This window comes from Paraphaeosphaeria sporulosa (assembly GCF_001642045.1).
Source record: "Paraphaeosphaeria sporulosa strain AP3s5-JAC2a unplaced genomic scaffold CC84scaffold_6, whole genome shotgun sequence".
NCBI lineage: Eukaryota > Fungi > Ascomycota > Dothideomycetes > Pleosporales > Didymosphaeriaceae > Paraphaeosphaeria > Paraphaeosphaeria sporulosa.
Window position 1 is genome coordinate 2,436,625 of NW_017253365.1, and position 16,815 is coordinate 2,453,439.

General features: G+C 54.9%; 7 protein-coding genes across 7 annotated transcripts; 3 read left to right on the forward strand and 4 right to left on the reverse strand.

The window, feature by feature from the left end:
* Positions 1–182: 182 nt before the first annotated feature.
* On the reverse strand, positions 183–2,443 carry CC84DRAFT_1122305 (HET-domain-containing protein). Its single transcript, XM_018175630.1, has 2 exons — positions 1,939–2,443; positions 183–1,882 (listed from the first exon to the last, which is right to left on the reverse strand). The coding sequence occupies exons 1-2, from the start codon at positions 2,426–2,428 to the stop codon at positions 246–248; spliced, it is 2,127 nt and encodes a 708-aa protein (XP_018035583.1). The 5' UTR covers positions 2,429–2,443; the 3' UTR covers positions 183–245.
* Positions 2,444–2,808: 365 nt separating this feature from the next.
* On the forward strand, positions 2,809–3,869 carry CC84DRAFT_1165534 (Maleylacetoacetate isomerase). Its single transcript, XM_018178738.1, has 4 exons — positions 2,809–3,010; positions 3,058–3,189; positions 3,274–3,432; positions 3,505–3,869. Exons 1-4 carry the CDS (start codon positions 2,887–2,889, stop codon positions 3,792–3,794), a joined length of 705 nt encoding a protein of 234 aa, XP_018035584.1. The 5' UTR covers positions 2,809–2,886; the 3' UTR covers positions 3,795–3,869.
* Positions 3,870–5,158: 1,289 nt separating this feature from the next.
* On the reverse strand, positions 5,159–6,055 carry CC84DRAFT_1054313 (uncharacterized protein; the record flags this gene model as incomplete). Its single annotated transcript, XM_018173523.1, has 2 exons — positions 5,159–5,554; positions 5,702–6,055. Coding segments are annotated over 2 exons (750 nt in total), but the record flags the coding sequence as incomplete, so codon positions are not given.
* Positions 6,056–6,412: 357 nt separating this feature from the next.
* CC84DRAFT_1206682 (uncharacterized protein) lies at positions 6,413–10,278 on the reverse strand. The gene is made up of 7 exons (XM_018182042.1): positions 9,886–10,278; positions 9,821–9,836; positions 9,746–9,768; positions 9,582–9,699; positions 9,434–9,533; positions 7,057–9,386; positions 6,413–7,009 (listed from the first exon to the last, which is right to left on the reverse strand). The coding sequence occupies exons 1-7, from the start codon at positions 10,007–10,009 to the stop codon at positions 6,586–6,588; spliced, it is 3,135 nt and encodes a 1,044-aa protein (XP_018035586.1). The 5' UTR covers positions 10,010–10,278; the 3' UTR covers positions 6,413–6,585.
* Positions 10,279–11,070: 792 nt separating this feature from the next.
* CC84DRAFT_1122312 (putative P450 monooxygenase) lies at positions 11,071–12,896 on the forward strand (the record flags this gene model as incomplete). Its single annotated transcript, XM_018175631.1, has 2 exons — positions 11,071–11,995; positions 12,045–12,896. Coding segments are annotated over exons 1-2 (1,485 nt in total), but the record flags the coding sequence as incomplete, so codon positions are not given.
* Positions 12,897–13,582: 686 nt separating this feature from the next.
* CC84DRAFT_1218590 (uncharacterized protein) lies at positions 13,583–13,972 on the reverse strand (the record flags this gene model as incomplete). The annotated part of the gene is made up of 2 exons (XM_018183015.1): positions 13,583–13,865; positions 13,908–13,972. The coding sequence occupies 2 exons, from the start codon at positions 13,970–13,972 to the stop codon at positions 13,583–13,585; spliced, it is 348 nt and encodes a 115-aa protein (XP_018035588.1).
* Positions 13,973–14,841: 869 nt separating this feature from the next.
* CC84DRAFT_1165538 (uncharacterized protein) lies at positions 14,842–16,610 on the forward strand. Its single transcript, XM_018178739.1, has 2 exons — positions 14,842–15,003; positions 15,083–16,610. Exons 1-2 carry the CDS (start codon positions 14,920–14,922, stop codon positions 16,226–16,228), a joined length of 1,230 nt encoding a protein of 409 aa, XP_018035589.1. The 5' UTR covers positions 14,842–14,919; the 3' UTR covers positions 16,229–16,610.
* The last annotated feature ends 205 nt before the right edge of the window (positions 16,611–16,815 follow it).

Sequence of the window (16,815 nt, forward strand, 5' to 3'; positions counted from 1 at the left end):
TTAGTTCTATGGCTCATCCGTTCTTTGTTTATATGTTTCATGACTCTGTGGGGCGAGGGCGTTGTGCCCGAGTGTAAGATAGCCAGGATGGAGCGCGTGTACGATAGTTAGTCACCACGAATTAGAAGCGACGCCGAATGGCTCGCCGACTCAGGCACCATCTAGTTGTCTTTGCTCATCTCGTGCAAATTGACGCTTAACCTCGGGCCTGCTTCTACTATGCGATTTTTGGGGCTGAGTAACACCTAGTTCACGACAAACTGCTGCTTCCCTCCTTGCTCAAACCATGCCATATACGCGCCGAACCCCTCCCACGCCACCGTCTTATGGAAGTCTCCCACCCGTTGAAACCCCTCTCCATCTCTCGCCCTCCTAAGAACGAGCCCAAAGAACGAAGAATTCAGCCCCGTCCTTTTGTCCGGCTCATCCGTGCCAAATAACAACGCCCAGACCTCCATTTCGCACTTCGGATCCTCTTGGAATTCTTTTTCCAGCGCATCAGGGCCGAATGGTATGCCCGTTGATCCGGTGCCGTGAAGCGAGTGCAAGAAGTCTTCGACGTTTGGTGTGTCCGGTGCGGACATGAGGATCCGCGCATCGCGCTGGTTCCAGCTCGCTTTCTTTGCATAGGCGCGGAGGATGAGAGAGGCATCAGAGACAGCACCATACGGTGTTCGGGCGTCCGCGAGTGTGATAGCGCAGTCTTCGATTTCGATGCTCCACCTGATTGTGTTCTGGAATGCGGTGTACAAGCTTCTATGCGTGACGACTCGGCTTACGGCTGCCCAAGACCACGAAGGGGCGGCGACGTCGGCGCCGGAAAGACGTGGCTCGAAGTCCTTGTAAATCTGTTGGATGCGGTCGCCGGCCGTCCAGAGCAAATTCGCAGGCATGCCGCGTCGCCAGAGGCCGGCGCAGTACTGGTCGTCTAGCAAAGTACCGTAATGTTCTGCCATCCCAGCTATTGCGGGCAGCTTGTCAGTGGCGAACGCCAGGCCCCGGGACGTAAAGCCTTCTACAATGGTCATCCAATGGTGCAGCATTTCCTCCGGAGGATGGAGCCCAGCGAGGAGATTAGCTATCAGGCGAGCGTCGAGGCCGGTGCCGTACGCGCGGTCCAGAGGGAGGTGCGACCAGCCGTCACTCGGGACCCGCTTCAAAGGTGTCTGGCAGGTGTACTGGGTGCGGAGAGTACCAAAATCGATGATGCGAGGAGATAAGACGCGCTCTTGGAAGGTCCAACCCCTTGTGTCCAATGGTTGTATGCCTTCGCTCGTGAATGGAAGCAAGGTGACGGAACCCGTGTATCGACCATTGAGTTGGCACGGGAGGGCGAAAACCATGTTTGGAGTAGCTGCCGCAAGCGGCGAGCGAGTGCTCAGAAAGCCGTTCCAGACTGCACTTGCCCGTGTGGCACCTATAGTTATGGTCGCATTACCGTACACCTGAGCCATGCGACCTATTTCTACAGCCTTGTCAGGAATGGAGTCTTGTATAATGCAGAGTGCGTCGATCCATATATAGTTCAGTCCGAGGTGCTGCGCAACGTATATGGCGTCTTGAAGTGTCTGAGGCAATTGCGTGGAATCGATTGTGTCTAGGTACCGAGGTCGCATCTGCATAGTCGTCTTGAAGACCTGGTCGCCACCCCAGCAGTATGACAATGCAGCATAGGGCTCAACCTGTGTACCCATTTCACATAATCGACACTCGGGGGAGATCTGCACCAGTCTGGTTGGCGTAAAGGTAGAGTCAGGCCTCGAGCATTCCTGATGATTGTGCAAACAGGCTTCTAGCCATCGCTTCGCTTCTTGCAAAGCAGGAGCAGCGTTGGGCTGCAGGTTGATTTCGTGATTGTCAAGAACCTGAGCGACGGCACTACCTAGATTCACCACGTCAACTTCATCTGTCTCTCCAGCCTACATGGCCACCGCTTACCTTCTCGCGCCAGGAGAGAATAAGTATTATCCGGCTCTTCCTCCTCTTCAGCAAGCAGCATCTCCCACCGCAGATCCTCCAAGTCCACTCGACCCAGCTCGACACTCCAGTGAGAAGCCTTCAGCACTCTAGCTCCAATGGCATACTTCTCAGGAAGTTCATCTCCCAGTGATGCCACATAACGTTGAGCGAGGAGGCATCCATCGCTGGCAAATCGCTCCAGGTCATTTTTGGTCGCATCGAAAAAAGAAATTCCAGAGGTCCTTTGGAAGAAATAGTTTCGATATTCGGCCCATTCCTCAGTCCAGAAGTCTTCGCTAAACAGCTGAACTGCGAGTCGCTTCTGGCTTGGATTTGTCGGATGCGTTATGCACTCGGCGCCCCCTGCATCTTCGCCGGAGACGTCGGGTAGGTGAACGACGAAGGTTGAGCAATGGCGACATGCATGCGGTTTCGGGAAGCTAGCTTGTGTAGGGTTTGACGTAGCCATTTTGTACAAAGAGGCGTTGGTGGTGACTGCCCCGCACTTGCTCCAACGCACCTCACATTACTCTGGGGCCAACAAATCCTACGACTATGGACTGCATGACAGGCCAAATAAGGAACTCTGTCCCACGATCGGATCACTACAACACAAATAGAGGCGTGACTTAACCGCCGCGAGAGTCACAATGCCCTTTCAACAAGCCGTCACATGAGACAAAAGAGCTGGGCCTAAATACTCAACGTTAACATGCAAGTTCTTACAAGCTGTAGCGGATAGGTACCCACTTTGTAGTTTAAGGCATCTTACTACAATAGGAAGGTGTCTAGGACACCGTCTGACCTCGTTCTCTGCCTCAAATAGATCAGGCAGCAATTCATACTTAACAAGAAGACCGTCCAGATGCATACATACGCACTGTTCACACCGAAAACATCTAGATCGCAACTCTAACAACCAACACAATGTCCTCCCAGGCCCCGAAAACAACCTACCACCTCTACACTTTCTACTCCTCCTCCTGCGCCGCACGCATCCGCATAGCCTTCAATTTGAAAAACCTCACTTATGTCCCACATTACCTCGACAGTCCGCGCCTCCATCCCTCCCACCTTCCTCCGCACTGACGACCACAGTGGCCAAAGACGACCACGAGTCCGAGGAATACCGCAAACTGAACCCCAGCGCCTCAATCCCCACTTTAATCGTGCAAACAGAAGGGCAAGAAGAATTCAAGATATGCCAGAGCGTCGCGATACTGGAGTACTGTACGTCCCGCACCCCGGAGTCACGCGCAGTGTGTTCATCTCGCGCCTAACCCCCCACGCACTGACAGAGTTTCTCTCAAACAGTAGAAGAACTCCACCCGACGCCAGCGCTCCTCCCATCCCCTTCGGCCCCCCTAGCCCGCGCCCGCGTCCGCGAACTAGCCTACATAATAACCTCTGACATCTTCCCACCCACAAACTCGCGCGTCGCACAGATGGTCAAGGGCGTGCGCGGCGAGCGCGGTACGTCGTCCCCTCCTCAACCTTCGCACCACATGCCCTCCCCGTCCCCTTGAGCTAAACCGCGCTCTACAGACGACGCCATCTCCTTCGTCCACGCCATCATGCGCAAAGGCTTCACCGCCTACGAGTCCATGCTATCCACTTATTTCCCGGACGGTCCGTACTCCGCTGGCGAAACAGTCACGCTCGCCGACGTGGTCCTCATCCCGCAAGTCGAGCAGGCCCGCTTCTACCGCCTCGACTTCAGCGCCTGGCCGCTGTTATCCGGCGTGATCGCGCGGCTGGAGGCGCTCGATGCGTTTAAGAGGGCGGGGTGGCGCGCGCAGGGCGACACGCCTGAGAAGGACAGGGTTGCCGTGTAGGCCGGTAAGCTTGCAAGACGTATGTACTGTAGAGACAGAGAAGAATCTCGGGACATCTGCGTCCACAATCTGCGATGTGTTACCTCATATCACCCCATAATAGATGTCTACATCGAAGTGTATCCCACCGAACCCGCGTTCAGAACCAATACTGTGGTGAGGCGTGAGTGTCAATGCGATTGATTGAATGAATTAGAAACTACTGCAACCGAAATGATCGCGCGAGTGGAAAGCATACTCGATCCCTAATCGTGATGATGACAATATTCATCACCATCCATACTCATGCCTTTCCACCCATCCTCTCAGCGTCCCAGCATTAAAAGTCCAACGGCCCACAGCACCCCCTGCATAGCGTCCTCGTGAGTCCCCTCTAGAGACCGACTGGAGGCGCTGCGGCTGGATCTTCAACGTCGAATTGAGTCGCCGGTGTCGAACTGCTGGCATAGCCTGTTTGCCTCGGGGTACGCTGATGTTGAGCGCGTGTAAAACCTGATCTAGCCAGGGGCGCGGGCTGGCTTTCGGAGACTTGTGTTTTCTGCCAAGGTTGATTCTGGGCACCTATGGGGGTGGGCTGGCCTTGTATGACTAATGTATTTTGGGATATGGATGGGTCGACGACATCTGATACTGATGGGAAGTTCAGGTCTGGTGCGTGGAATCGCTCTGACGGCAGACTGAATTCTGATGTTGACGGGAGTATCAGGTCTGGATGATCTTGGACCAGTGGATGATTTCGAGGTAATATATCGCCCTGCAGAAATAGACCATTGTCTGGAGATGAATGATGCTGTAGCAACAGTTGACTTGGTGGGGCTGATGCACTCCGAGACATGAGTTGACAATCGGGGCATGGTATACTCTGGATCTCGTTGCGAACGCCAGGGGCTGAGTGACTTCGAGATCTGGGCTGTAGCGAGGGTTGACTCGGTGGGACTGAACGACTCCAAGGCTCAGGCTGACAGTCTGGAGCTGGTATACTCTGTATCTCAGTATGACTTTCAGGGGCTGAGTGACTCCGAGGCTGGAATTGACAATCAACTTGGAGCGAAAAGACCAGTAGCGGGGGCGCTGAATGCATTCGTGGCATTGGCTGGCTCTTGCAGACCGCACCGCTGGAGTAGGACGCCATCCCGAGCAGCGTTTGGGGGAGCTCAATGTTCACAACTTTGTCACACGGCTCGCCATGTGGACTCCCATTGGCATACATCAACTTGTACGATGCCTGAGTATGAAATAGCCACGGTTGTGCTGCGCGCATCATATCAGCTTGAGCCTTGTAAAAGTTTTGTCTTCTGATCTTGTCTTTTCACTCATCAGCCAGCATTCGCAGGGCCGCTGCCATGGCCACTCTCCTTCGCCTGTCCGTTGAGGTGGAATATCTTTCTGACCGAGTCCATGCCCTTCTGCAGATGTGGGTGGTGTGCTAGAAAGGGCTCCCCGTTCTCTGCGCGCACGGCTGCAAGAGCAGCTCGCTTCTTGCCTGCCAGCGGATCGAGTGGTGCGGCCTTGGGAGGCCACTCACCATTCTCTTTCCAGCCAGCAACGAGTGCTTTAGTCATGTCGGCGAGATTGATAGGCACTGACGGTGTGCGCGAGGAAACAACAATCTTGTTAAAGATGTCGGGGTATGCTCGGGGCGTAATAGATTTCCGAACCGCATTGTCGGCGAGAAGGCGAGGCGCGACTGGCACGAGTGGTTCGTCGGTGGTAGCAACTGCGGTGCGAAAGGACTCGTCGTGGGCAGCGGCAGCGGAGGCCTGGGAATCGACGCTCATGGGCGTCGGGGCGTTGGACGAAGAGATGTCGGCGCTGATGGACGGTGATCGCTCGGCCTGGGCCGTCTGCGTGGCAGTCTGCGTCTTTGCAGGGCGCCCGGCGGTGCCATACTTGTGGACACTCGCCACACCCGTCCATGCGTCCCGTCTCTCCACAAACGTGCGCAAGCCCTCGTTCACCTTCATCTCTTCCTCGAGAGCAATCCTCCTTTGCCTTTTCTTTCGCTGAGCCTTCTGCTCTACTGCATCGCCGATGCTATCCGGGCTGTCGAACTTATATGGGTCGCTGCCGTCGGCACCCTCGGCCTCGGTTTCTGAGGGCGACGAGGTGCCATAGAAACGCTCCCGGAAAGAAGTCACGCCGCGCACCTCCTCATCGGACTGCGACCAGGCATCGGGCGTGTCGGGCCAGCTCCAGTCGGTGCGCACGCGGTCCATGAGGAAGCGCTGGGCAGCCCGCGAGGCCGACTGATTGTTCTCCATGGCGATGCCAATGCCGCCGCGGCGTGCGAGCGAGTGTAGGTCCAGATTCGTGAGTGAAAGTGCTAACAATGACTCAATAATTTGTTAGTAGCGCATAAAACTGCTGCGGGGTGGTGCTTGTAAAGTAAAGTGGAGCTTGGTGGAGCTTGTGTTGTCGCTTGCCCGTCGAGTCGACGTCGTGCGCTAGACTGGTGACGTCGCAGGCCTAGAAGCGAGGAAAGTGGGGCTCGCGAAGTGACAGGCGTGAGGGTGAAAGGAACACGTGCCTGCCGTTGGCCACATATGTTCCTACTTGGGAAGTCTATGATGACGATGTGCCTTCTTTGGACAATGCGGAACGGGATGGGAGGAGGCAGTGGACAGTGCGATAAGTGTTAAGCGTGCTAACAAATAGCAGCAGCGAAGCTATCTAGGTCTTCTCTAGGTCGACCAACCCCATTGCATCAAACTTTTCTTGGCCTGATTCAGCAAACCCAATTTAAAAACCCCAGCCAGTCTACGCCCAGGTATGCTTGTAGCTATGCACAACGTTACTTCGAAAAGTAGTTCTCGCGACCCTTTTTGCGGCCATTAGGCTTCATCTCCAAACCGCCGTCTAGGCTGGCCTCCAACTCTCCGCTGTCGAACTCATTCGAATCGCCGCTCTTGATTCTGGACAGCTGGTCGCTGACATAGCTGGCAACATGTTGGTCCATTTCCTGCTTCTTCCGGAGCGCGTCCGCATCGAGGTAACCGATCGAATTCGTACGGTTGAAGTTTGCCCTCTCAGGCTCGACATCATCACCATTGGCTGAACCCCCCCAGTCGCTGCGGAAGCCGATACTACGGCTAGTGGATGATCGGCGGAGGTGGTGGGGCTTCTTCGGCTTGCCCGCTGTGCTCCATATGTCATCAAAGTAATGGGCGGCTGCGGCTGTTGGTGTACGTGGCGTCTGAGGGAGACGGCAAGTCATGCTGCATCGTGTCAGTAAGTTTCACGTAAGCAGGACAAGGTAGCTTACCCAGTGTCATGGATCATCTTTGCGATCAGACCAGTCCAACCACACTGATGACTTGCGCCGAGACCGCGGCCCGTGTCGCCATCGAAGAACTCGTGGAACCACAAGTAGTCTTTCCAGTTGGGATCAAAGTTCAGCATCTCGTTGCCATCGTTTACGGCTCGTTCACCTTCGTCATTGCGCGCGAAGAGATGCTGGAGGCGATGCTGCAGTTCCTCGGCCACGTGTCCGAGATGCATGTAGTCGCCGGATCCGGTGGGACATTCAACCTTTAGGTTGTTGCCGTAGTATAGGAAGAATCGCTGGCAGGATTCAATGAGGAGGGTGTTGACGGCCATCCAGATCGGTCCACGCCAGTTGCTGTTGCCGCCAAAAAGTCCACTGTCCGAGTCGCCAGGGAGATAGGCTACTTCATAGCGTTGCCCGTTTACATCCATTGAGTAGGGATGATCCTTGTGATACTTGGACATGGAGCGGATGCCGTGGTCTGCGAGGAACTCACTCTCGTCCAGCATCCTCTTCATTATCTTCTTCAGACGGTCTTCGTTCACAAGAGACAGGAGGAGGCGGTCACCCTCACCGCGCTTCTTCATCGATGCAATGTTGCGGTCAGCAGTTTCTTTGCGGTTCTCGATGAACCAGTTGACTCGCTTCTTGAAGCTTGGGAACTGATTGATAACCTCGGGTTCGAGAGTCAGGGTAGAATATAGGGGAATCAAGCCGACTAAAGACCGCACCGGCATCTGATGGCTCCAAGGACCACCCCACGATATAGCATCGTAATAGAAGCCATCCTCATCATTCCAGAGCGGCTTTGCTTCTCCGCCCGAGCGGTATTGCATTGCGTCGCTGATCATGATGAAGTGCTCGAAGAATTTAGAAGCCATGTCTTCGTAAATGCGTCGGCGCTTCGCAAGCTCGAGACAGATGTTGAGCATATTCAAGCAGAAGAAGCCCATCCATCCTGTGCTGTCTGCTTGTTCGAGTACACCGCCCGTTGGTAGCGGGTCGGAGCGATTGAAGATACCGATGTTGTCGAGGCCAAGGAAACCACCTTCAAAAATGTTCTTGCCATCCGTATCCTTGCGGTTTACCCACCACGTGAAGTTGAGGAGGAGTTTTTGGAAGACACGTTCCAGACAGTCGTAGTCTTCACGGCCGTACATCTTGCGTTCGATCTTGAAGACCCTGTACAACGCCCATGCGTGCACAGGCGGATTCACATCACCAAAGTTCCATTCGTAGGCGGGCAGCTGTCCATTGGGATGCATGTACCATTCGCGCGTGAACAGATCCAGCTGTTTCTTGGCGAAGTCCGGATCGATCATGGCCAGCGGCAGGCAGTGGAAAGCGCTGTCCCATGCAGCGAAGAACGGATATTCCCACGAGTCAGGCATAGACAGGATGTCGTCCAGAAACATGTGCTTCCACTCTTTGTTCCGTATGGCCTTTCGACCCGGGGGAGGTGGAGGCATACCAGGGTCGCCGTTAGCCCACTGGTCCCAAATGAAGTGGTAGTATTGCTTGCACCAGAGCATGCCGGACAGAGCCTGACGCTGGATGTTGCGCAGGTCATCTGCCATTGGCATCGGGCTGATTCGGTAGTAGAACTCGTCCGCCTCAGCGCGACGTTGCTCCATGATGTCGTCGAAGAGCTCTTCGTCGATGTAGCCATCGTACCGCTGAGAGAAGCGGAAACGCACAACGGCACACTCGCCAGGAGCAACGCCATCGCCTTCGTCGAATGCGTACCACGCGGCGGTCTTGGTCCCGAAATTCTCAGGATTTACAGCATCCTTCTCGTTGTCACAGATGTGGCGGTGGATGCCATCCTTGACGTAAGGTGTCTTGTTCTCTCCGCCCCATAGTGTCTTGTAGTTGGTCTCGTTCTCTGTGAACAGCAGCTTGGGCTGCACATCATCCCCACTGGGGCCGACGCCCGGAGATGGCGACAACTGGAAATATCGCTCACCAAGCTTGTGGTGCTTGGAGACTGCTGTGGTCTCGCCAAGTTTTCGAATAGAGGGTCGCTTCTCGGGCTCCTCGTGTCCCCAGGACCAAGTGTTGCGGAACCATACGTGTGGCACAATGTGCAGCGGGGCAGGCTCGGGTCCACGGTTGTATGCTGTAACACGGCACAGAATCTCCTCGGGATTGTCCGCCTCCTTCGCAGTCTCGATGAAGATATCCCAGTATTTGTTATCATCGAAAATGCCAGTATCAATCATATTGTACTCGCGCTCGAGCCTGGTACGCTTCGCGTTCTCCTTGATCAGGTCTTCGTACGGGAATGCGCGCTGGGGGTATTTGTACAGATACTTGGTGTACGAATGCTGTCTCCGAATTAGCTTTGAAGACGCTCGGGGCCGCAGCTACGTACCGTCGGAGTGTTGTCCAAGTGAAAGTGGCATTCCTTCAACGACTCGCCGTGGTTGCCCTGTGGGTTGGACAAGCCAAACAAGCGTTCCTTGAGAAAATCACTACCTTTTATCAGCGCCAGCCTAGTCCATGGAATCGATTGACCTCACTCCTTCTCGTTCCAAAAGGCGAAGCCAATGTTCTGTAGTCCATGCGAGTCAGAAATGCCAGCAATGCCGTCCTCGCCCCATCGAAAGGCTCTTGAGCGCGCCATGTCGTGAGTAAAATCTAGCACAGTCAGCCAGCTTCGCGCCTCGAGCGGAATTGCACTCACGGCTCCATGCGTCACCGTCGTGGCTGTAGTGGGGTTAGCATAGGTAGATGTCAGCGGAGGATTGACGAGGCTCACGAGTAGTCTTCGCGAACTATGGCTTGTTAGCATGGAATCCTCAATCGTTCAGCAACAGGGCTTACCGGTCGCCCACTGCCGCTCGGCAAGGTAGGTGCCCCATTTCTTCCAGTAGGCGGTGCGCTCGCGGTCCTGCTTGAGGCGCTTCTCCTCCTCGCAGAGGTATTCTTGATTCTCAATGAGAACCATGGCGACTGTATGTGCCCTCGCAGTAGGTGGGGCTGGGTGTCAAACGAGTGACTGGTGGTGGTGCTGCAGAGAGAATGGCAATTGTCGCTAGCGAGTTATAGCGGTCAATAGGCAATCGGCCAGACTAGAACAGAAGATGCAAAGGAATGATCGGACGAAACAATGGGTATAGGCTGCGTACGTAGGACGAGGAGAAGTGGGAGGTCGGCGGCTGGAGGCAGGCAAGAGAAGTAAATACAGGCCGCGTTGGTGTTGGCTTCTGAGCCGAGCGCGCTTTCTCACGATGCATGCGGGAAGCTGCGATTGATGTAATTTGTGGCTCGTGCAGCGCGACGCTTATCGGCTCTGCCCACCGAACGGGTCTGGCTCAGGTTTCACGGTCCACTGTGCGGCTCGATACGGGAGAGCCTCCATGTTCCAGGCCAGACCGTTGAACAGGTTACTGCTGTCCGTCGCAATCCCCTTCAGCAGTCTCGCGCTCATATCCGCGCCGAATGCACGAGGCCATGGCCAGCAGCATCGGGTCCCGAAAGACTCTTCGCCGGGGAATTTCTTAGCCCTCTCCAAGACCGCAAGGCTTCCTCAACAAGGCAATTCGTACACCCCAGCACGTGGAGGATCGGCGATTGGGGTTGCGGGGCCAATCACGGAGGCGTGCCTATTGACTCTTGACAAGCACTGCGGTGGGCACAACCATCAGACACAAGCACGAGCCTCTTGCTCCCTCAAGCATTCTTCATGTTTCGAGACCTGCTTCGATAGACGGAACAGTCTGGTCTTCTTCGTCTTCGACCCCTTCCCAAATTCAAGGGACTCTGCGCACCCGAAGCATTACCAGGCAACTATGAGGCACTGCGGACTCAGCCTGGGAGATACTCTGCATTGTTCACGCCGCCAAACGAGCGAACTCGCTTGTACCATCTTCGCTTACTTGCAGGCAGCGCAGCACAATTTCCGCACAAGCTCTGAACATGTCCAAGCCACGGAAACTATCGATGACGTCACGCGCCTGGACCCCACAATTGTCTCGCTTGAGCGTGTTCAAAGTTTCGCGCTCTCGACGATAGGGAACGTACGCCGATCAAAAGCTAGTAGGCCGTGCTGAGAAGTCTTCTTTCAGCCGAGTCACGGGACTGTGAGCCTCATCGTGAATGCTCCAACAATCGCCTCCATGCTTTCGCCGTGGGAGAAGTTTCGTTATCACGTCACGCTGATAATGCCGCTTCACATGATTGCGCCCAGGCGAACAGGAACCTCGCTTACGCGCTTTCGCCTCACTGAGATCCCCTCGTTGTTCCTGCATTATGAAAATGTCCTTCAAAGTGTGCCTTTCCTGGAATCGTTCGCCGCCCGATGGATGTTTTTTTGCACTCTCGCACGATCCTTCTTGTCTGCATCTCAGCGTGCATCTATGCCATTGTCGGCGCAGTCTATAGACTTTTCTACAGTCCCATCGCGCGATATCCTGGACCTCGCTTAGCGGCATTGACCTTCTGGTACGAGTTCTACCACGATGTCGTGTGCAAGGGGCGGTATTCATGGAAAATTCAAGAGCTGCATCAGATCTACGGACCCATAGTCCGGATCAACCCAAAAGAGTTGCATGTGGCAGATCCGGCATTCTATGACTCCGTATACGTGGGACCGGGTCGGAGGACAGAAAAATGGGAATACAGCGCACGCATGTTTGGCACAACCACAGCGGCGGTTGGGACAACAGGACATGAACTGCACCGAATCAGAAGAGGGGCGTTGAATGGCTTCTTCTCGAAAAGGACGGTGGCAGATCTTGGACATACTGTTCAAGATCTGGTTGATCACGGGTGTGACTTATTGCGAAGAAGGGGAGTAGCGAGCCGTGTGCTGAACCTGCGCGACTTCTTTGCTGCGTTCTCTGCGGATGTTATTGGGATCGTAGCGTTCGGGAGCAACTATGGTTTGCTAGATAGAGAGGACTTTGAACCTGCATGGCATAAACTCATGATGGTGCGTATCTCCCCTTCCAAGACTAAGCCTGAATCTGATAGCCCGATAGGACCTGAGCAGTGGCACTCACATTATGAAACAATTTCCCTGGACTTATCCATTGCTCAAATTCATCCCGCCATCTATAGTGTCATTATTCCATCCACCCGGCACCCGTCTCTTCAATATTCGCAACGACATCAAACTCAAGATCGAGAAAACACGGAGCTCTCTTGGCTCTTCCAGTCCGGAAGAAAAAGAAAGCATACGGGACCTCGCCTCACAACCAACGGCCTTGCACACGTTACTCACATCCACACTCCCTGCGCAAGAACTCCTCACCCCCCGACTCGAAGATGAAGCCTTCACCCTCCTCGGCGCCGGCACTCTGACCACGGCTCACACCCTAACCACCCTCCTTTACCACATACTCGCCAATCCCCTTATCAAGAGCCATCTGCAAACAGAACTGTCCTCTCTATACAATAATATCTCTCCAGGAACTTCTTCAATGCCGCTGGCGGGCCTAGAACACTCACCGTACCTACAAGCCCTGGTAGCAGAAGGTCTGCGGCTCTCCTTCGGTGTATCCCACAGACTCGCTCGCATATCTCCCGACACGGCCCTCCGGTATGAAGCCGTGTACAACGGGAGAGCATACGACTACACGATCCCGGCCGGCGTTCCCGTCAGCATGACACCCATGTTCATGCACCTCGACCCCAGTGCGTTTCCATCCCCGCACACATTCGATCCCTCGCGTTGGCTCACTTCCTCAGACTCTTCTGAGGACGAGATCGTGGAGTTGAAGAGAAGGAAAGCGTATCTCGTGCCGTTTAGTAAGGGCACGCGGGCGTGCGCGGGGATGTGGCTCGCGTACGCGGAGTTGTATGTTATGCTGGGGGCGCTATTTGGGCCTGGTGGGGTGGGGAGGCGGATGGAGTTGTTTGGGACAGGGAGGGAAGATGTAGAGTGCGCACATGACTTCTTCAATCCGTCGCCGCGACTAGATTCCAAAGGCGTGCGGGTGGTGCTGAGAGATGGAGTATCCACATGAGACAAAAGAAATAACACAGGAATTTCTGAACCCCCTGATGATATCTTTCCGATCCTATTCAGCCTAGTTTAGTCACCCTTACGGCGCCGCACGTTGCTTTTTGGGAGTCATATTGATGAGAATCCTGAATGGAGGCATAACAGTCCACCATGTGAATTGAGCTGTCGTCCAGCAACTGCGCTATCACAGGCACAATAACATGATATATCCCGTCGTATTACGCAATGCTTGGATAAAGACCAATAGCGCCAACAATCCGAGTCTAAGATAAAGCAGTAAATCCAAGTATGCAAAAAAGCGGTAGATCCAAATCCAGTGCTCAAACACCACAGGTAACAACTAGCCCAAAATTAATGTGCATACAAAATCGAAACCCCTGTAACTCCACAGGGTAACCAATGCATCCAGCCATCAGATCACCGTCCCATCGCACATCTGGTGCTCGTGAGGCTCTACTCCATCGGAACAACAGGGTCCCAATCGCAGCATTCACACTTCCCACCTTCTGGTATGATCATTTGGTGCCCAGTCACCCCGCTGCTAAAGCCCTGTCACAGGGGCCGAATGCGCACATATCGCATGTAGTGTCTCTTCGGATCTCGCGCTCCGGGCTTGAGCCTTGAGACGAAGGGGGCGGTGACTCCTCCGTTTCGCGGTTGTCGAAATATTGTGGGTAGCTTTATCCGTCTTGCTCGGGTGTCAGTCTCGCCTTCCTCTTCTTCTTCCTCTCCTTGCTGTTGCCCTTGCTCTGCTGTCTGGCCATCATCGTAGGCGCTCTCGTCCCATCGCATTTCCTCATCCTCTTCCTCGCCCTCGCCCTCGACCTCATAGAAGCTACCGTTGTCATCGCTTCTATTTTGTTCTTCGTTTCCCTACTCGTCGAAATCCCCTTGTTCGTATTCCTCCTCATCTTTAGGGTTGTTGTCTCTCCTTCGGGGCATTGCGAATGAAGGGTGAGCTTAAGAAAGGTAGTCGCAGCGCAGAATAGTAACGTCAACTGGGGACAGAAGTGTCTCTTTAAACCTAATGAAGAGATCGCTGGTGAAGTTGAAGCTGTAGCTGTAGCTGTAGCTCTATCCTGACAAGAGTATATAAGATCGGTGCGGACCTGTTACAGGATGGTGTAGGTGCTGATGTTGAAGACTCTAGGTAATCAATGTTCAAGTATGCATACAACAGGCAAGGCATGCCGGTTTATACTCAAGTATCAGCGTTGAAGTGTGTGTGGTACGTAAATTGAATGTTGGTAGGTTGCTTTACCCCGTTCACGTCAACATTGACGAAGCAATCGATGCCAACTAGTAAGTTTGCTTTGCCAGTCAGGCTTAACCCCGCAACTTAGCTGCCCATAGATGATCAATACCAATACAAAAGTGAAGACAAGGTCGCACAAGCATCAAACAAGCGCTGCTCGGCTTCGTCTGCTACTGCGCCACTTGGGTGTCGCGCTAGATGATCGTCCGCGACTTTGCATGGTGCTGGAAAAGTCGAGATTTTCACCCGTTTGTGTAATCGTCGTTGGACGTCTGATTCGCAACACAGTGAATTTGAAGAGGCGTGCTTCAATTGTGTCTCTTCAATGTTGCGCAGCTTTTCCGGTGGCTTGGTACCCCTTCGCACTCAACAAACCAGCCACAAGTTTGCTCGTCAAACCACATGCACGCCCACAGGGGACTAGCAAGTGCAGGACAATGTCGAAAGAGAAAGTGTGAAAGAGGCCGAGGTGTGGTGGTTAGTCAGCTCAGCCTCACGAAAGAGGGTCGCGTGGCGGCGGGAGTGCTAACTCCGCATCTGATCCCCTAGCTACTTTCATCTGCCAACTGTCTCAGGGCCTCGGACCAGTTCACCCAGCGGTTTGATGTGCTAACCCAAGGACATACCACCCACCATGTCCGAGGACAGACCGGCGGACGGCAACGAGGGCGACGGCACCGGCGCTGCGACGCTGGCGCCCGGCATGCTGGAGGACCTGGTAGGCCGCGAGCCCTGCACGCTGCACCGGCGCTGCGATGCTGCACAGAACCATTGCTAACGCTGCGTGCGCAACACAGACGCGCGACATCCTCGAGTCGCTCATCCACAACATAATATACCAGACGGCGCTCTCGTGCCACCGCTCCGAGAAACAGCTGCGCATGCAGTCGGCCGCCACCTCTGCCGAATCCCTCGCCCTGGCCAACATCGAGCCGCCCTCGATCAAGAACTCGCAGTCGCAGCCATCCCTGCCGACCGCTGAAACCGACGCTGCGCTCTACGAGAACGGCCGGGTGTTCCTCAAGGGCAATCCGCTCAAGACGACTCCCGAGATCATATGCCCGCATTGCAAGCTGCCGCGGCTGATGCACCCCATCATGGGCAAAGGCATGCAGCAGCCAGACCTGACCCGCGAGTACTGCATGCTGTATCCGTGGGTGCAGCGCTCGGGGCACGATGTCTACGGGAATCCGTTCCCCACGGACATGGCTAAGAGCAAGAAGGAGCGCGAGCTACTCAAACAGCAGCAAAAACAGCAGGACAAGGAGAGCGTGGGAACCCCCGGGTCGCAGGACACTGACATGAACGCCGGCGACGGGACGCAGGGCAAGGAGATCAAGCTCAACACTGGTGGCAAGCCCGCCAGCTACATACCATGGCACACGTGTCCCAAGTGTAAGCGCAGTCTACTCATCACACGTTTTGCGCACCACCTCGACAAATGCCTCGGCATCAGCGGCCGCCAGAGCTCGCGCGCCGCCATGGCCAAGATCTCCGGCGTCAACGGCAGCGGCAGCGGCAACACCCCGCTGGGCAGCCGCATGGGGACGCCAGCACCGGGCTCGCAGGGCGACGGCCCGATCCCCAAGTCCAAAGCTAAAGGCATCAGCCCGGTCAAGAACCTGCGCGACAACGCCGACGCCTCCGACGGCGAGAATGACACCCCGGAAAGAAAGAAGAAGAAAACAAAGAGCTCGTACGTTAAGAAAGCGGACCGCGAGAAGCTGTCCAAGGAAGGCACCCCCAACGGCAGCAGCGTGAAGATCAAGCTCAAGACGGGCAACCCCACCGAGCGCAGAGACAGCAACATGTCTGAGAAGCGGGAACGTGAGCCCTCCGAGTCGGTCGACGAGGGCGCGCCCAAGGCGAAGAAGCTCAAGCTGAGCATGGGGAAGGCAGGGAGTCCGCCTGCGCCTACACCGCTCGCGCAGGGCTCGCCGTAGCAGGGCACCGAACATAGTCCAGCGGAGAGCAGCAGCACAGGAGGCGGAGAGGGTGAGGAGGGGAGTTGGGCATGGCGCCTGTTTCGGTTCATTGATTGCATTCCACGGCGTTTTCATGGTATACCACAGGCGGCTCCGGTACTTATCTCAGTACCAACACCAGTATCAGCGGACGACATGATTATCCGCGATCAGCATGCATGATCAGCATGAAGACAGCGGCGTTTTCTGGGCTGGCTTCCGACATTGTAATTTCTCTAGATGGGTACGGATTGCCCTATTTCATTTACTATGAGATGAGAGGAGAGGAGAGGAGGAGAGGCCCGTAGTAAGACGAAGTGTACGAAACGAAGTAAGCAGCACCGAATTCATAGCATGTGCCTCCTGACTACCTATTGCTTGAATGATTGAGCGTGCTACATCCTCCACGCTTGCCACGCCCTGATCCTACGCACTAAGGTCGCAGTGGCAAGCCAGTGTTCAATACCAACGAAGCTGAAAGCTGTAAAGATCGAAGCACAACGGCTTAATCGAGAGCGCTGTTCTCTGTGCGTAGACTAGTGCTAAACTCGGCCGGCGCTGGGTAG

Bases quoted from the DNA above. Each gene is read 5' to 3' on its own strand.
- CC84DRAFT_1122305 (XM_018175630.1), bottom strand. From the start codon at position 2,428: ATGGCTACGTCAAACCCTACACAAGCTAGCTTCCCGAAACCGCATGCA. The intron at 1,883-1,938 runs GTAAGCGGTGGC...TGGTGAATCTAG, and splicing joins TTCTCTCCTGGCGCGAGAAG to GTAGTGCCGTCGCTCAGGTT.
- CC84DRAFT_1165534 (XM_018178738.1), top strand. From the start codon at position 2,887: ATGTCCTCCCAGGCCCCGAAAACAACCTACCACCTCTACACTTTCTAC. The intron at 3,190-3,273 runs GTACGTCCCGCA...TCTCTCAAACAG, and splicing joins CGTCGCGATACTGGAGTACT to TAGAAGAACTCCACCCGACG. The intron at 3,433-3,504 runs GTACGTCGTCCC...CGCGCTCTACAG, and splicing joins GGGCGTGCGCGGCGAGCGCG to ACGACGCCATCTCCTTCGTC.
- CC84DRAFT_1165538 (XM_018178739.1), top strand. From the start codon at position 14,920: ATGTCCGAGGACAGACCGGCGGACGGCAACGAGGGCGACGGCACCGGC. The intron at 15,004-15,082 runs GTAGGCCGCGAG...TGCGCAACACAG, and splicing joins CCGGCATGCTGGAGGACCTG to ACGCGCGACATCCTCGAGTC.
- CC84DRAFT_1206682 (XM_018182042.1), bottom strand. From the start codon at position 10,009: ATGGTTCTCATTGAGAATCAAGAATACCTCTGCGAGGAGGAGAAGCGC. The intron at 9,700-9,745 runs GTGAGTGCAATT...TGACTGTGCTAG, and splicing joins CGACGGTGACGCATGGAGCC to ATTTTACTCACGACATGGCG. The intron at 9,534-9,581 runs GTGAGGTCAATC...GATAAAAGGTAG, and splicing joins GCCTTTTGGAACGAGAAGGA to TGATTTTCTCAAGGAACGCT.